The sequence below is a fragment of the Podarcis filfolensis genome, assembly GCF_964270895.1.
Source record: "Podarcis filfolensis genome assembly, chromosome: 13".
Taxonomy (NCBI): Eukaryota; Metazoa; Chordata; class Lepidosauria; order Squamata; family Lacertidae; genus Podarcis; species Podarcis filfolensis.
This window is the reverse complement of record NC_139615.1, coordinates 26,152,891-26,170,220: the sequence shown is the minus strand read 5'-3', so window position 1 is coordinate 26,170,220 and position 17,330 is coordinate 26,152,891. Positions and strand designations below refer to the sequence as shown.

At 45.9% G+C, this 17,330-nt stretch overlaps 1 protein-coding gene across 1 annotated transcript; it reads right to left on the bottom strand.

The window, feature by feature from the left end:
* Positions 1 to 2,360: 2,360 nt before the first annotated feature.
* LOC310746619 (long-chain fatty acid transport protein 2-like) lies at positions 2,361 to 17,269 on the bottom strand. Its single transcript, XM_083580568.1, has 10 exons — positions 16,027 to 17,269; positions 13,989 to 14,198; positions 13,151 to 13,309; positions 12,280 to 12,404; positions 10,572 to 10,766; positions 8,601 to 8,691; positions 6,810 to 7,008; positions 5,399 to 5,496; positions 4,198 to 4,328; positions 2,361 to 3,062 (listed from the first exon to the last, which is right to left on the bottom strand). The coding sequence occupies exons 1-10, from the start codon at positions 16,502 to 16,504 to the stop codon at positions 2,886 to 2,888; spliced, it is 1,863 nt and encodes a 620-aa protein (XP_083436694.1). The 5' UTR covers positions 16,505 to 17,269; the 3' UTR covers positions 2,361 to 2,885.
* Between the last annotated feature and the right edge of the window lie 61 nt (positions 17,270 to 17,330).

Genomic DNA, 17,330 nt, shown 5'->3' with positions numbered 1-17,330 from the left:
ATTTGCAGATGACACCAAACTGGGAGGGGTGGCTAACACCCCAGAGGACAGGATCACACTTCAAAACGACCTTGACAGATTAGAGAACTGGGCCAAAACAAACAAGATGAATTTTAACAGGGAGAAATGTAAAGTATTGCACTTGGGCAAAAAAAAATGAGAGGCACAAATACAAGATGGGTGACACCTGGCTTGAGAGCAGTACATGTGAAAAGGATCTAGGAGTCTTGGTTGACCACAAACTTGACATGAGCCAACAGTGTGACGCGGCAGCTAAAAAAGCCAATGCAATTCTGGGCTGCATCAATAGGAGTATAGCATCTAGATCAAGGGAAGTAATAGTGCCACTGTATTCTGCTCTGGTCAGACCTCACCTGGAGTACTGTGTCCAGTTCTGGGCACCACAGTTCAAGAAGGACACTGACAAACTGGAACGTGTCCAGAGGAGGGCAACCAAAATGGTCAAAGGCCTGGAAACGATGCCTTATGAGGAACGGCTAAGGGAGCTGGGCATGTTTAGCCTGGAGAAGAGGAGGTTAAGGGGTGATATGATAGCCATGTTCAAATATATAAAAGGATGTCACATAGAGGAGGGAGAAAGGTTGTTTTCTGCTGCTCCAGAGAAGCGGACACGGAGCAATGGATCCAAACTACAAGAAAGAAGATTCCACCTAAACATTAGGAAGAACTTCCTGACAGTAAGAGCTGTTCGACAGTGGAATTTGCTGCCAAGGAGTGTGGTGGAGTCTCCTTCTTTGGAGGTCTTTAAGCAGAGGCTTGACAACCATATGTCAGGAGTGCTCTGATGGTGTTTCCTGCTTGGCAGGGGGTTGGACTCGATGGCCCTTGTGGTCTCTTCCAACTCTATGATTCTATGATTCTATGATTCTATGAAATTGAGACCATTTGATCAAATTAAAGATAAACTGGATGGTTGGTTACAATATTACCAGATCAATGAGTTGTATATGTTTGATAAGAAAAATGGTTTCGCAACGGAAAAAAACAAACTGAAAACGGTGTTGTTAGATACGGATATTAAAAATCTATCTAAAATGTATAATTTGCTGTTGGAGTGGCATACAAAGGATGAACAAGTCAAATCTGTTATGATGGATTGGGCAAGAGACGTGGAACACAATATAATGTTGGAACATTGGGAAAGGTTGTGGAAGAAAGGGGTTAAGTTCACGGCATGTACGGTACTAAAACAAAATATTATGAAAATGATTTATAGGTGGTACTTAACCCTGGTAAAACTAGCAAAGATTTATCATACGTATGATAACTCATGCTGGAAGTGTCAAGAAAAGGAAGGCACCTTTTACCATATGTAGTGGACGTGTCCTAAGGTTAAGGACTTCTGGGAAAAGATTTATAATGAGTTTTTAAAAATGTTGAAATATACATTTGTAAAGAAACCAGAAGCCTTTTTACTTGGAATAATAGGATTGGAATTGCCCCAAAAAGATGTTAGGTTATTTTTGTATGCCACTACAGTGGCAAGACTGCTATTAGCAAAAAATTTGAAATCTCAAGAAAAACCAACGGTAGAAGAACGGCAGATGAAGATGCTGGAGTTTCTGGAGCTGGCTGACCTGACTGGAAGAATTCGTGAACAGAAAGAGGAGGAATAACAAGAAGACTGGATGAAAGTTAAAGACTATAATATTGTAATATAAGATAATTGAGAAGGTTCTTGAAAGTACTAAACAGGCCTAGGATAATGTCAGGGAACTGCCATCAGTGCCGGAGGGAGAGAGCAAGCTCCAGAGGGATTCCAGAGAGCGTCTTGGGATGGGGAGAGGCAGCCCAGCTTCTGGGGAAGAGAATCAGCGTAGCACCAGTGGAGAAGGGGGGCAGATGGGGGAATTGGCGAGGCGGTCCCATGACTCCTTGCCAGGGACCAGCGGGGAGAGTAAGGGTCCTCCGCTGCCTACGCCCTCCTTGCGCAGAAGGCTTCCGCACAGGGAGAGTAGGAGGAGACTAGGCGTCAAAGAGCTTCTTTGCTGGAAGAAGTTTAAGAAACGCCCACTGATGGATTCTGCCAGCGATTGAGACAGCCACGGGTGAGTGGCTGTCCGAACAGAAAAGGTTCACTCAGGCAACCCAGCCAGGTGTTGGCTTACGCACGAGCAACCCCTAGAACCATTACAGATAACAATAAGAATGTGGCATAGCAATATGGTTTTAAGATAATAAGAAAAGAGTTGAATATAGTCAATTGAAGGAACTAATTATCTAGAAAGATGTTTGGGAGAACTGTTACAAGGTGATATAATGAAATTCAGTTGGGGGGGATTTGAGGAAGTCACTTAACAATGGAAATTAAAATAAGAAAGAATATGTGTCCCCCCCCCTTTTAGTATTGTAATGTGTTTTGTGTGTTTCATATGTTATATTTGTCATAAATGTGGAAAACTAGTAAAATTTTGGGGGAATTTCCCCCCCCCCCACATTTGTTCAAAATCCAATAGTCATTTACACTTTCACTGCCACCCCCACTTGTCTCTTAGCACCCACCGTGTAATCCCTTCACCACAACCCGGGGTGGCTCACTGCCCACTTTGAGAACCATGGCACAGAGCTTTCCAAACCATGTGTCGTGACACATTTGTGTGTCGGCTGCAGTGTGTAGGTATGTCACGTGAATGCTCCCCTCGGGCTGGAAAGGGGTTCGTTTAACCTCTGGTTTGCTAGTAGAACTAAATTACTGTGTCATGAAATGATGCATGTCTAAAAAGTGTGTGACCAACATGAAAAGTTTGGAAAGCTCTGCCTTGGCAATAGATTATCCCTCCTTTCCCAGGCAGAAGCCAAGTAGCTCAACACTATAGTTGTTCCTAGGTTGCCACTAGGGCAGTTAAAGAGACAATTGCTCCTTTTCACAGCTTCAGCTTCCTCTCTGCAATGGTGCTGAAGATCTGTGGAGTCAAGGGCATGTAACATTCTTCAGAGTTATCGAGGAAGAAGAGGGGGTCACTGATGACAGCAGGGTCAAATCCTTCCTTTACCAACTGGCTTTTGATCTGCTTGAAAGTGCCCGTGATCTCCAGGGTGTCCTGCATGGGAAAGAGCAGTGCAGTGAGTAGAGAACAACCAACGACACCCCGCTCCAAGACATTCCTAGAGCAGGCCAAGGGAGTCAGTGTTTTGAGCAGCGGCAGACAGATGTACCAAAACAGGCTCTGAGCTCTGCATGGGGAGCTGGCATCCTAAGCATCTCATTAGAGATAACGAGAGTGGATTTCACTCTGTTCATTTACACCCGGTTGCTGAAGGCCAAACAACATGGATCTATGACTCAGGGCTCATCCAGACTTCCTTTTGTGCTGTCTGTCTTTGAGTGTTGTTGTTTTTATCCTGGCACTTTCCCTGGGAAAGCTCGGAGGAAATGACAATCGGGGCTTCCATGCATAGGAGTCAACTCCTAGGGGCCAACGTCCTTCCCTCTCATACAATTCCTGCCCCCCCCCCTATTTTATTCAAATTAGCACCCCTGTTTCCATGGATTAATGTTTGCTCTGATTCAGCGGTAAAATACAGGTTTTCCCGGCAGGGGGGAGCCCCCAGAGAAAATAAACAAAAAACCAAAAAACTTATTGGACGCAGAGTTTTAAAGCACAGACCTGTACTTGGAAAGTGTGGCACAAAAGAAAGTCCGGATGAGACTATGTCTTCTGACTTGGCCTGCCCTGGGTCAGTGCTTGTCTATAGGCAGGGAACGCTTTTTCAGCTGAAGGGTCTCATTCTCTTGGCTGTGTGTGTTTGTGTGTGTGCAGAGCTGGCCATGGGTGAGGTCATTCTACACCCTTTCACACTCACACATTCATGCAACACACACACACACACACACACACACAACTTTTCCCCTCCCCTTACTGCTCCTCTGATTAGGAATCAGCCGAAAAGTCAGGAAAGGACACTATAGAGGAATCCGTGCCCCACACTCTCTCAAACACACATGCCCATTCATGCACAGGCTCACAAAGACATATTGTACCCAGCCAGCCTCCTCTCCGCATGGTCTTGCCCCCTGGTGCTTCATTGATTGAGAAACAGCTGAGCAAGAAGGTGATGGATGGCTGATGAAGTGTGAGAGGCAGGGAAGGGAAGAATTCCCAGGGTAGGAGGCTGACCTATGGGGTTTCTCAAGGCCGCAAGCACAGGGAGGAAAGTGACAAGAAGGGATCGTACCTGGATGCGAACGAAGCGAGGTATGGCATAAGCTGGCAGGAAATCCTTGGCGTGCGCATACAGCTTCTGCCCATCAAAGGAGTGCCCCTTCTTAAGGCAGATTGCAGCCATCCCAGTCTTTCCTTCATGGCCTGGAACAAACCAGAAGGGACCGGTTGGTTGGTTGGTTGATTGGTTGGTTGGTTGGGTGGGTGTGTGGAAAGCCATGTCACATGTAAATGAATGCACCTAGAACAGCTGTGGACTGGCTAGCTAAAAACACTCCAATTCACACAGGCTTACCCTGCCATATGAATGATCCAGTTTCTTGTTCTTCTGATCTTTTCCTTTCCCCCAAAAAAATCTGGATTTTCTACATTGACCACTTTGGTTTTTGAGCTAGCCGTGGAGAACCTTTCCTTGACAACCAGCACAGAAATGCAGCACTGCCTCCAGATTGTCACATTCCCACACGGTACACTGAAAACACACTTCGGTAGAGCATGAGACTCTTCATCTCAGGATCATGGGTTTGAGCCCCACGTTGGGCAAAAGCTTCCTGCGTTGCAGGGGGTCAGACTAGATGACTCTCGTGTTCCCTTCCAACTCTACAATTTGTTGATTCTATGATTCCTGCCCCTCCCAAGAATCCCGGGAACTACAATTCCTGGAACCCCTAACAGATTGCATTTCCCAGGATTCCTTGAGGAAGCCATGGGCTTTAAGTGTGCGTTAAATGTTTTGTTTGTTTCATTTCTATCCCACTTTTCCTCTAAGAAGCTCAAGGCAGTGAACAAGCTTCACCTCCTCCCCATTTTATCCTCACAACAACCCTTTGAGGTAAGTGAGGCTGAGAGTGAGAGACTGGCCCAAGGTCACTTCAGTGAGCTTCATGACTGAGTGGGGATTTGAACCCTGGTCTCCCAGCTCCTAGTCCAGCATTCTAGCCACTACACCACATGGACTCTTTAAACATAGGCTTCTTTAAATGTATGTTGTGGGCGTGACCACTATCTTGCAAGAGTGATTCAGTTGCAGTCTGGGGATATCCGCCTACCAGCCTTTCACAAATCGGTTCACAGAACCCAAATGACCCAAGAGCTACAGCCGTTCGTGAGCGACTGAACCTTGTTGCTGGTGAGCGGATAATCTTGCCATATATTTGGACGCTAAATGTGGCAGCAGAAAGACGGGTTTTGATCCAATGGAATTTCAGACCCACCTGGCACTGGTACCCCATAGACATTGACTTCCTGGATGAATCTCACTGGTGCCAGGATGTTCTCCACTTCTGTAGTAGCCACGTTTTCCCCTTTCCAGCTGCATGGACAAAACAGATTATTCCCAGATGGGTTTGGTAAAAGTGAACATCTCTCCTTTCGTTCATAATCGGGAATTTTGTCATTGGCGCAAGCGAGGAGGCCAGTTTGTGGTTCCTTGGTGTTTTCGAACGCTGCGTCCTCGCCTGCTTATATACCGTAAGTTGTGCTGTGTTGGTTTGATATAGTGGTTGTTTCGGGGGCCCTCCAAACACCCTTTTAATTGTATACATACTTTGTGCTCATGACGGTATCAGGGCAGTTATACATGCTCCCTCTTTCAATACTGTTTGTGCCTGCAAAAGTTTCAGGGCGGACACAGGGCTTTGTTCCCAACTGTTAAAGCTCCCCTAACTTCCTGCTTCTAATCCAGTAACCTTTAATGCCACAAATGCTTGGCAGAGTGCAGTTTTTGCTGGATCCCTTCCAGGTGATGCATTAACATCGGGGAAGCATCGCAGAACAACTCATAAAGCAAAATGATGTGCGGATGGTCCAGTATAAATCCACCACTAATGTGCTATTATTACACCAATGGCATTGTGCAGAATATATCCACGAAGAAACACCAGTCTAGAGGGGCCCTTACTGTATTATTGCCTTGTAACGCACCCTGGAATCTTCCTTATTTAAGTGCATCTTCCGTTCCTGCTATTTATTTAGAATAGCCTGGGCGACTAACAACAGTATCAAAACAACCAACCCTCAAATACAATGAACAAGCATCTAAAAAAACCAATGAACGATCAGTAGAAAGAGCAAAAGTACGTAGATCCAGTCCTATTCATTGAAGCAGTGACTAACCATTGACAAAGGATGGATGGGCTAGATATTTTGTTATCAGTAATGAGATAAAATTACTTATTAGTATTTGGATACTGGTTTTACGGTAATCATTCAGAGCTCTTCACTTACAAGATCTTGTTGCGATCCTTACGGGGACAATAGGGAGCCTGTGGCCTTCCAGATCTGGCTGGACCTCAACTCCCATCAACCTCAACCAGCGTGGCCAGTGGTCAGGGAAGATGGGAACTGTAGTACAGCAACACCTGCAGGATTACAGGTTTCCCATCCCCACCTTGCAACAACATCTATAAGATAAGTGAGCCTTATTATACCCAAATGACACCTGGGGACAACGGTGGTGAGATTTGAACTAGATGCTTCATGACACTCTGAGCTACTGCCCTACACTAGCTCTTAGGTGTTTGCCAGCATTTGTGAATGCTACCTATGCTAATGAAACACTGGTGCTGACTGCCTGTTCTACATTTGTCAGAATATCAGCCGCAGAACCTGTGTGGCGGGACTCACCGGAAAGTATCTCCTACCCGGTCCTTGAAATACAGAAAGCCTTCTTGGTCTTCCATCAGAAGGTCGCCGCTATTGAAGTAGCAGTCTCCTTTGGTGAAAACATCCCGGAGAATCTTCTTCTCCGACTTCTGTCGGTCTCCTGCGTAGCCAGAGAACGGGGCAAGCCCAGTGATTTTGGCCACAAACAAGCCTGTCTCACCTGGGAAAAGAAAAGGGAATGAAGCTGAATCAACTAATATTCATCCTCCAACAAAGAACCACGGGCAAGACGACTGGGTGCTTCCGGTGGGAGTCAGCCAATGCTACTGGGGACCAGCCTTCCTACCGTTCTCCTTGCTGCCACTGACATCTGCCACTGCTGGCATCTCTAGCAGCTGTCAGAATGCACAGCAAGTAAAAAATGTATTGATAAATGGTTGAAAATATCGATGTATAATATGTTATGGTATAAAGTTAAAATATTTGAAAAAGGGTAAGAATTTGCTGAATTAAGTATGTAAACGGGAACACAAAAGGGGGGAGGTGTGAGGAGGTCAAGAACATAAGCACATGAATTTGAGGATACTGGGAAAAATGGATTTGTTTTATTTCTTTTTCCAAACTTCGTTTTTCTTAATTAGCTGTTGTTTTTCTTTGTGTATTTTTTGCGTTTTTTTTTCTTTTTTGTAATGTTTATTTTTATCTATGGCTTTCTATTCTGTGAATTTTTATTTTTCTCTTTTGTAAAACTCTAATAAAAATTTATTTAAAAAAAAAAAAACAGAATGCACAGCAAGGGAGCACATGCGAGTGACTCTGCTTTAGGACACTGTTTCCTCAGGCATTCGTCCCTAAATCGGGTGAAGCACATCGCCACACCTGATTGCTGCAGAATATACTGATTTGGCAGGATGCTGGCCTCAGTTGGGCCACCCTGTGAAATCCCTGAGCAGTAGATTCAAGACAGGCCAGAAACTCATTATGTTACAAAAAATTACTTTCCAAAATGTGAATATTAGGGGAAATCCCAGACAATCATGTGTACAATAGAAGAAACAAATTTTTGTGCGGTTTTTAAAAAATAAAATAAAATTTAAAAAATAAAATTTAAAAATTAAAATAAAATTTAAAATTTAAAAATTAAAATTAAAATTAAAATTAAAAAATAAAATAAAAATTAGCTGATATAGAATCCTATTTTCAGGTAGGATTCAATCACATACCAACAAATTCAGTCTGTGGAATTATAGGAGGTCTTGTGCAACAAACCTGCTTTCCACAAATATTGAACTTTTTGCACAAAGGAAAGGAATGGGGGAAATGGACTAGAAAGTGAAGATTTAAGCTGGCTTTGATGCAATGTCATCTAACATCCCTGCAAATAAATAAGGATGAATTAAATAACCAATGGCATCTAATCTCCCTGCAAACAAATAAGGATGAATTAAATAACCAATGGCATCTAATTTCCCTGCAAACAAAACTGGATGAACACTCATTAAACAGGAAGCAACCTAAGACTGGAGAAATGAGAAACTGAAGTTGAAACTGACAGATGCATCCATCCCTTCTGGTGGCCCTGTAAAATGAAGACTCTTCACATTTAACACAAAGCAGGAGTAGCTCACACTTCCTCTTTGGATGATTCTTCTTCTGTTCTATGTGTGAAGAAGGGACTCTGCCATCTTTCTTGCTGGGAGAGATGTGAGCAATTTCCACAGTCTAGAGGCCATGTACAGTACCTTCTTATGAGTTAGGACTCTGACAATACAAAGCCCAGTTCTTCTCTGAATGTCAGCTTTATTGGCTTACCTGGAGTCACTGGGATGCAATGTCCATTCTTGTCTCTCACAGGCTCATCCTTGTCAACGTCATATTTGATGATTTCGTACTTTACCAGTTTCTGAGGTGGAACAAGCAGGAAATGGAAACATGATCCCACAAGGCTGAAATTCAAGGCTACACATGGACTGGAATATATTTTATGAATGACCCAAGGGAACAGGGAGCTTATAGCTAATAATAATAATAATAATAATAATAATAATAATAATAATAATATTTAATATTTTGCAGCTGAGCAGAGATTTTAGTCTGGTCTCCTTGATCTAAACTAGGTATCGAGAACCTTTGGTCCTCCAGGTGTCGCTGAATGAACTGCAGCCATCACCCCTGGCCATTGACCATGCTTGCCAGGGCTGATGGGAGTTATACTTCATCAACATCTGGAGAGCCAAAGGTCCCTCAACATTGCTGCTGTACCTCACTGGTTAGAGTTTCCCTGGTAGCAGCTGAAGCTCAGGGGCAGAGAACCCCTTTCTTGCCTGCATTGCCTCATTTGAGTTTAATGATGTGCTGTTGTTGGGGGGCAAAGCCCAAAGTGGATGGGCACAAATCCAGATATACACATGCCCAAATGCCTCACCAGACATGCTTCCTTGCGGAGTTCTGAGAAAAGGGTTTCCCTTTCTCGGCACACAGTAAGGAAATGCAGCAAGGTGCCACTGGAGCTGCTTCTTTGTCTGATGGCAGTGTGGCTTGGCAGCCATGCCCCTCTTTGCCACTGATTCGTTGAGTGGCATAATGGACGAGATCAGGCTTAAACCTCAGCAGGAACAGCTGGGCAGTGGGCAACTCGCACTGCGGAGGCTGCACTATGCCAACAAACTATCTTTCCAAGTCTTACATTTTTGCTTGGGGTTGTCGACAAAATTCTTGGTACCTTTCCCTGTATTTTCCCATGCTATGGGCTTTTATCTTGCTTCACCTTCGTGTTGCATTCTCTCTACTGCTTTCTAGCTGTCTGAGAGGAGAGGTGGTCAGTCCTGACATGCCCTGTGAATAGAGTGCAGCAGGAATAACAAGTTCTGGATTGTGTGCAGCAAGACTTGGGCCACATCCACTCCATATATTTCAAGAGAGGGACGTGGGTGGCACTGTTGCCTAAGCCACTGAGCCTCTTGGGCTTGCGATCGGAAAGTTGGCAGTTTGAATCTGCATGACGGGGTGAGCTCCCATTGCTCTGTCGCAGCTTCTGCTAACCTAGCAGTTTGAAAGCATAGTAGTGAGAGTAGATAAATAGGTACCACTGTGGCAGGAGGGTAAACTGCATTTCCCTGTGCACTGGCACTCATCTGTTGCCAGTAGTAGTTTAGTCGTGCTGACCACATGACCCAGAAAGCTGTCTGCAGCCGAAACAGCATCTCCCTCAGTCTGGAAAGCGAGGTGAGTGCTGCACCCCATAGTCGCCTTTGATTGGACTTAACCATCCAGGGGTCCTTTACCTTTACCTTTTACCTTATATATTTCAAGCATTATTATACCACTTGAACACACATGGCTTACTTCCAAAGAATCCTGGGAGAAACTCTAGCTTATTAAGGGTGCTGAGAGTTGTTTGGAGACTCCTATTTCATATGCCTCAACTGCCTTGATTAAATCAGGACATCCTGGTTTTGGTCTCCATGCTCTCAGAATGGTGCCCAAACATGTGTGAAATTGCGATTTCATGTAAGATCGTACACCCCCAAAACACACAGGGAGGGGGCATCATTTGAGCTCTGCTTCGGGCAGCAAAGGGCTGGACAAACAGCGGTGATGAACATAGGCCTACTCTGAAGAAGTGACTTCATGGCTTCATCTGCAATGCACAAATTTGGACCGTACCAAACCCAGGAGAAGGGTTCTTTCCCCACTGAAACCAATCTAGATAAAAATGTGTATCTAAACAGGGTTTCAGGTAGCTATGGGTTTGCTGAGATATTCTAGTTTAGTTCTCATTACCTTGTAGAGGAAGTGGGACCTTCCCACAGCTCCGACTTTTCCTGTGGTGTTAAAAAACCCGACGTTCCCCTCTGTTGCTCCATACATCTCATAGATTTGGATGGGTCCAAATCGGTGCAGGAACTCCTTCCAGACCTCCGCACGCATACCGTTGCCTATTGCCATTCGCACACAGTGGTCTCGGTCGCTGTCTGTCTGCAAAGCAGCATGTCAGAGGGGTCGCTGCTGAACTAAATAAACTTTGCTAATATTTATTATTATTATACATTTCTATGCCACCTTTATCTTCCAAGGATCTCAAGGTGATGGACATGGTTCTCTTCCTCCCCATTTAATCTTCACAACAACCCCGTGGAGTAGGTTAGGCTAAGAGATCGTGACTGGGTCAAGGTCACCCAGTTAGCTTCATGGCTGAGTGAGGATTCGAACCCCCGTCTCCAAGGTCATAGTCCAACACTCTAACAATGATGCCACACTGACCAGTGCCGGCTTCCTGTCCTCCTGATAACAAACATGTCAGGTTTGTGAATGGCTTCCTAGGAAGGCTCTTTGGAAACTTCACCTGGTTCAGGCTGCAGCTGAGGGGCTGTTATTTAAACAGTATGCCATAAGAATAGCCTTGAATCAGGGCAGTGGCCCACCTGGTACAACACCTAAACGGCCTCGGTCCAGTATATCTGAAGGAGCGTCTCCACCCCCATCGTTCTATCCGGACACTGAGGTCCAGCGCCGAGGGCCTTCTGGCGGTTCCCTCACTGTGAGAAGCCAAGTTACAGGGAACCAGGCAGAGGGCCTTCTCGGTAGTGGCACCTGCCCTGTGGAACGCCCTCCCACCACATGTCAAAGAGAACGACAACTACCAGACTTTTAGAAGACATCTGAAGGCAGCCCTGTTTAGGGAAGCTTTTAATGTTTGATGCATTACTGTATTTTTAATATTTTGTTGGAAGCCACCCAGAGTGGCTGGGGAGGCCCACCCAGATGGGCGGGGTATAAATAATAAATTATTATTATGATTATTATGATTATTATCTTGATCTGTTAGATACCTGTGGGAAGCCAACAAGCAGCAACAGAGCACAACAGCAGAATTTGCCTACCCAAGTTGGCGGCCTTCACTGGCTCTTGCAGGAACAAATCTCACAATTTGCGTGCTGTGCCACAGATAGAAGGCAACCAATGTCACCAAAGGTTTCCAAACCATGGTTTCCAATTCTGGTTCTCAGGTAGCTGCCAGGGCCCATGGGCCTTCTTTTAAAAACCAAGCAAAAGAAACTGACAGGGCCATAAACTACCCTGGAAATTGATGCAGCTTCTGGAGCATTTGAGGGGTTTTTTGTTTTTGTTTTTTGTTTGTTTTTTGGAGATGGGGTGGCTTTCACCAGGGGCATTGCTGCCTAGAAAAGGAGGGATATATTTTTAAGTTAAATAATAATAAAATGAGTGCCTGCAACTGTGTGCCTGCTTCACCAGCTGTTCCTCGGCAATAAAATGGATTTTAAAAAAACAATGAGAAAAGAAGATGGGTGTTCTCCAGGTGGTCATTTGCAAGCTCCCTGGGCTGTGTGGGGCTCTTGACTTTGACCTCTAGGTGCAGCCCCCATCTATATTTTTGGATTCAGCTGTGAATCGAAATGGACAATCCATCTGAATTCTTGGAAAAAAATTTGCTGCAACAACAAAACTGGCCTCTCTCGCCAACGATTACCTTTTTCACATTACACAGGTAGCGCATCATTTCTCCCACATACAGGATCAGGGAGACGCGATATCGTCTGCAGTCATTCCAGAACTCAGAAACGGAGAACTTAGGTCTCAAGACACATGTAGACCCTTGTGGGAATAAAGAGAGAGAGTGGCTTAGGTGTGGCCTTGTTGTGAGCACTGGTATAGGCAGACGAAGTTCTAAGTGCCATGCATTATATTATTGCAATGTACCGTAAGTCATATGTTGGGCTGTGTCTGGAAAGTGTTTGGAAACTTCAGCTGGAGCAAAATGCAGCAGCTAAGGGATTTGCTCTAAATGTGCAGTGAACCCTCACAGATACAAAAGCCTCTTTGCTTCTTGAGCCAGACAGCAGCTGAAACAGGGCTGGAGGATTTCGTTAAGGAGGTTGGGAACTGTACCTCTGTCAGGGGTGAACTACAGTTCCCATGATTCTTTGCCGCAGGGGAGCAGTGCGCTTTAAAATCATGTTATGTACACAGCCTGAATATGTTTGACTTTCACATGTAGGTTTCCTGGTCTGCTTCTTCCCATGGGTAGATGAAAGAATGTTCAGAATTAAATGGCGGCAGGTGTTTTCAATGTATATAGTGCAAATATGTGGTGAGGAAGGATCCTATGTGGAGAGAGGTTGTGTTGTGTAGTGGTTAGAGCATCAGACTAGGACCCGGGAGACCAGGGCTCTGGTTCCCACTTGCCCTGAAGATCACTGGGCGATCTTGGGCCAGTCTCTCAGTCTAACTTGAGAGTACATCTGCATTCATGGATGTGTGTATGTCTATGCACTTATCAACCCATCTCTGCCTATCACCCTCTTGCAGAGGAGGCGTGTGAGTGGACATTCCATACATACCAGTTTCCAGGCATCCTCCAACCCCAACTAAGAGTGCAACTGAGTGGTACAGCGGGAGCGGGATGTAGACGATGTCCTTGGCGTGGGCCCCAAGGTGGCCTGATAGGTTGGATGCTATCAGCATCTTCCTCTGGGTAAGGATAGCAGCTTTCGGTAGCCCTTGAGGAAAAAGAGAAGGGCTCATTTAACAACCACAAATGACTCCGTCCAGTGGGAAAGAGTAACATGCTGGGATCCCAATACATTCCTTCCCATGTTGACAGATTCTAGGAGCCACAGGAGAGAGCTGAGTGCAAGATGGGGACCAAAGGTGGACAAACTACCCCAGAAGGAGCAAACAGATTCCCCATCAAAGGCACTAAGGAAAAGGTAAAGGGACCCCTGACCATTAGGTACAGTCGTGGCCGACTCTGGGGTTGCGGCGCTCATTTCGCTTTATTGGCCGAGGGAGCCGGCATACAGCTTCTGGGTCATGTGGCCAGCATGACTAAACCGCTTCTGGCGAACCAGAGCAGCGCACGGAAACGCCGTTTACCTTCCCGCCAGAGCGGTACCTGTTTATCTACTTGCACTTTGACGTGCTTTTGAACTGCTAGGTTGGCAGGAGCTGAGACCGAGCAAGGGGAGCTCACCCCATCGCGGGGATTCGAACTGCCGACCTTCTGATCAGCAAGTCCTAGGCTGTGTGGTTTAACCCACAGCGCCACCCACGTCCCTTATCAAAGGCACTACCCCTGCCTTAATGACCCCATACACAAGTAGGGCAGGTAGAAGGAAGATGGGATTTCCAGACATAATTGCCCCCCTCACCCATCACTGTGACCTTTTCCCTCCTCACCTGTAGTCCCAGAGGTGAAAATATACAGGGATGTAGATTCAGCAGTTACGTTGGCTCTGAAGGAAATGGGCACAGGCTCGGCTGAGCTGGATTGGATCTGCCCCTGCAAAGCTTCCACACCCTCGGTTGGGGAGTGTTCGCTCAGGAAGAAAACTTGGACTCCTTCATTCTTTAGAGCAGGAAGGACATCCTCAATGGCATCCTTGAAATCTTCAAGAGAGCATGAAAAGAGGTGAGATTTTTTATTGACGCTTACTTCCTAACCTTAGGCACGGATATCTTCAAATACAGGCAACTCCCCATTTACGCATGTTCAATATGCATGCAACCGTATATACACACATTGCGTCAAACCCGGACGTGACCCAAAAGGTCACCAAAAGAGGTGGAGTGGGGTGTTTGCAGGCTTTCCCAGTTGTGTTTTCAATGGCGTTCTTCTGCATTTATCCTGATTTTCTTGTTACGTGTTTTAACATTTTCCCATTAACCATTCCCTAATTCATTCCACACTTTCCAATGTTTTTCTCCATCACTTTCCAAGCTGCAAAAAGCGTGAATCTTTTTAAAAGTTGATTTGTTGTGCTTTGCGAGCAGCGCCCTTTAACCCACTTTAACTGTGCAAACTTAAAAGTTCCAGTATGTTCTTGAATCCCTCCCCCCAGATATTGATGGACTGGAGGTGCCCTTTGTCTTCTTGGCTAGGTCTCTTTTCCTAAATGTCAATGACTTCTGTAACTGTTCAGCGGAAAACTGTATTGAAAGGCAGGGGCACGCTAGTTTCTCACAAAAGAAATGAGAATAGTGCCTGTATAGTGCCTGGCCTCATATCTCAGGTTCTACAAATGCTCAAAACTTACTTTTTACTGTAAAATGAAAACATGGACTCTTGGGACTAAGGTTCATCCACAGGATAACTGCTTCTCCTTGCCTCTTACCCCTTCCCGACGTCCTTGACAGCTTCCATAATCTCTTATCAGTGGCCATGCCATCAGTATAGCCATGTACCTAATTGGAGCTGAGAAGCCACTGTGGATCCCTAGTCACCTGGGCAGTCAGTGAACTGGCACAAAACAGGGAGCTCTGCAAACATCAGCTGAAGGTTTATCCACTCTCACCTTCCCTCCACTCTTTCCAGCCATGGCCTGTGCCTTGAAGCTCTGTGTCCAGATGCCTCCCCACCCCATTTATTTATTTATTTATTTTGCTCCAGAGCTTTTCCTGTGAAAGCCTGCTCTTTAGTGCTCAATGGGTGCAAACGTCAACCCACAGAAAACCCTGATTGATGCTTGTTCTGATTCAGCTTTAAAGAACTTGGTGTGGGTGGGAGTGTGTGGATCAGCCCCAAGTTAGCAAGTCTTCTTCTTTTTTTTTTTGCAGAGTTTGCAAAATCGAGCAATGTGACCATGCATTTTGTCTGGGACTGCAACATCAAAAGTGAGAGCGGGGAAGAAAGAGAGGATAAAAGGGCCTTATACACTTTATATACTTTTTGTCCTACTCTTTACAGGCTCTGTGTTTGAGCCGTCCCCCCCCCCCTGCAAAAACCTGCTCCTCTTTAAAGCTGAATTCAGATTTTCCCTGGATTGACGTTGGCTCAGATTGAGCACTGAAGAGCAAGTTTTCACAGAGAAAACCCTGGAGCAAAAAGAAGGGCACCCAGACATGAAGCTTTAAATCACCAACCATGCCTGGAAAGAGCCGAGGAAAGGTAAGTGTGGACAAGCCCTTAGTCGCAATCTCTTCCGGATCCAGCCCAAGAAATGTTCCTGCAAGAAGAAGAGCTGCAAATGGTGCTCCCCACCGAAAACTGGCCACAAACCCCTTTCTACACAAACCCCTTTCCCTGGAAGCAGAAATGTGATTTAAACAAATTTAACTATTCACTCATGAGACTCAAAAGCAGCTGTCTGGGGCTGCTGCCAGGATTCCTTGCCCAGAGGAGAGCAGTGGTCAAACTGGCCTAACTGTGCAGTCCAGACATGCTTTCATTTCCCCCCTGAGGTGCAGCTATTTCCCACTAGCCAACAGTCACCATCACCTGGAGTTGTCAATAGCACTTTGGCCTTGCTGGAGCTGAGGGCATGCAAGAGAGACTTGGCTCGGATGTTATAGTTGATACACGCCATGACACTGCCAATCTTCTCCAGTCCCATCCAGACCCAGAGATAGGCAGGGACGTTCTTGAGGAAAACAGCCACCGTTTCCCCTTCTTTCAGCCCCACGTGGTCCCGGAGCACTCTGGCCATCTGACTGCTGCGCCTGTCGATATCTCGGTAGGAATAGGTTTCGTCTCCAAAGAGGACCAGGGGCTTCTCTGGGTGCTTCTGGACTTTGGCCAAGAAGAAGTCCAGTAAGGTGATGGGAGGTTTGCGGCTGAGACACCTGTGGCATTTGTATCCTGTATGAAGGACGCGAAAGAAGGAGACCACATCCTGCCAAAAATAGGGGCTGTAAAATTTCCCCAGGTGGTAGAGAAGGATCAAGATCCCTGACACAACTACGCTCACATCAAGCATGGCTGGGGTCTGGCTTCAGAAGACCCAAGCTCCTGGAATCTGCAGGCACCCACTGCCTCTTGCAGGTTCTGTCCGAGAGCTGCTGAATGGAAGGCAAAAAAGCAACGAGGAACATTAAATGAGATGGAATTTAGACTGTCCCCTCCCACCAGTTCCCACAAGCTGATAGGAGGGAACACTTGACTGTCAGTCTGCAGACAGTTAATTTGCACGGACTGAGTTGTCTTTGGCTCACAGCACAGGATTGGTGGCACACACAGCTCCTCTGACTTACGGTTAGTGATTATATTTCCTCTCGGATGAAGGCAGGGCTTTATTTCAGCCGGAACTCACCGGATCTCAGTTCCAGCACCTCTCAGGTGGGCTCCATTGCCATCCTAAGAGGACGAGGGAGAGTTCCAACACCTATTTTTCTATAAAAATAGCACTAGATGAGGACATTGGTGCTGTCCACGTGTGCAGTTATGGTAAAACACTCTTCTGTTTGGATACGGCAGAGGCGCCATCTTCTCAAGACAATTGAGCAGGCCCAACACAATGTCCCAATGTCAAGCGCACGTCACGTGATGTCCTGATGATGTTCAAGGAGCCAGGGAGTGAAGCCAAGCACCCTCTGAAGATTGAGGGGGCCTGGCCCCCTCCCAAAAATATTGGGGGGGGCACCAAAACTGCTTTGTCCCCTAGGAGTTGCAGCACCTCGTGTATGGTATGCTTACAAGAGCTCAGAGTTCCAAAATGTGGGTTGATGGAGAGAAAATCGAATGGACTCTCCACAGACATTTATGCGTTTATTTCATTTTTTGTCCCACCCTTGGTACCCGTGAAG

Bases quoted from the DNA above. Each gene is read 5' to 3' on its own strand.
- LOC310746619 (XM_083580568.1), bottom strand. From the start codon at position 16,504: ATGCTTGATGTGAGCGTAGTTGTGTCAGGGATCTTGATCCTTCTCTAC. The intron at 12,405-13,150 runs GTATGTATGGAA...TATTCCCACAAG, and splicing joins TGGAGGATGCCTGGAAACTG to GGTCTACATGTGTCTTGAGA. The intron at 5,497-6,809 runs GTGAGTCCCGCC...TTGTCCATGCAG, and splicing joins CGGGTAGGAGATACTTTCCG to CTGGAAAGGGGAAAACGTGG.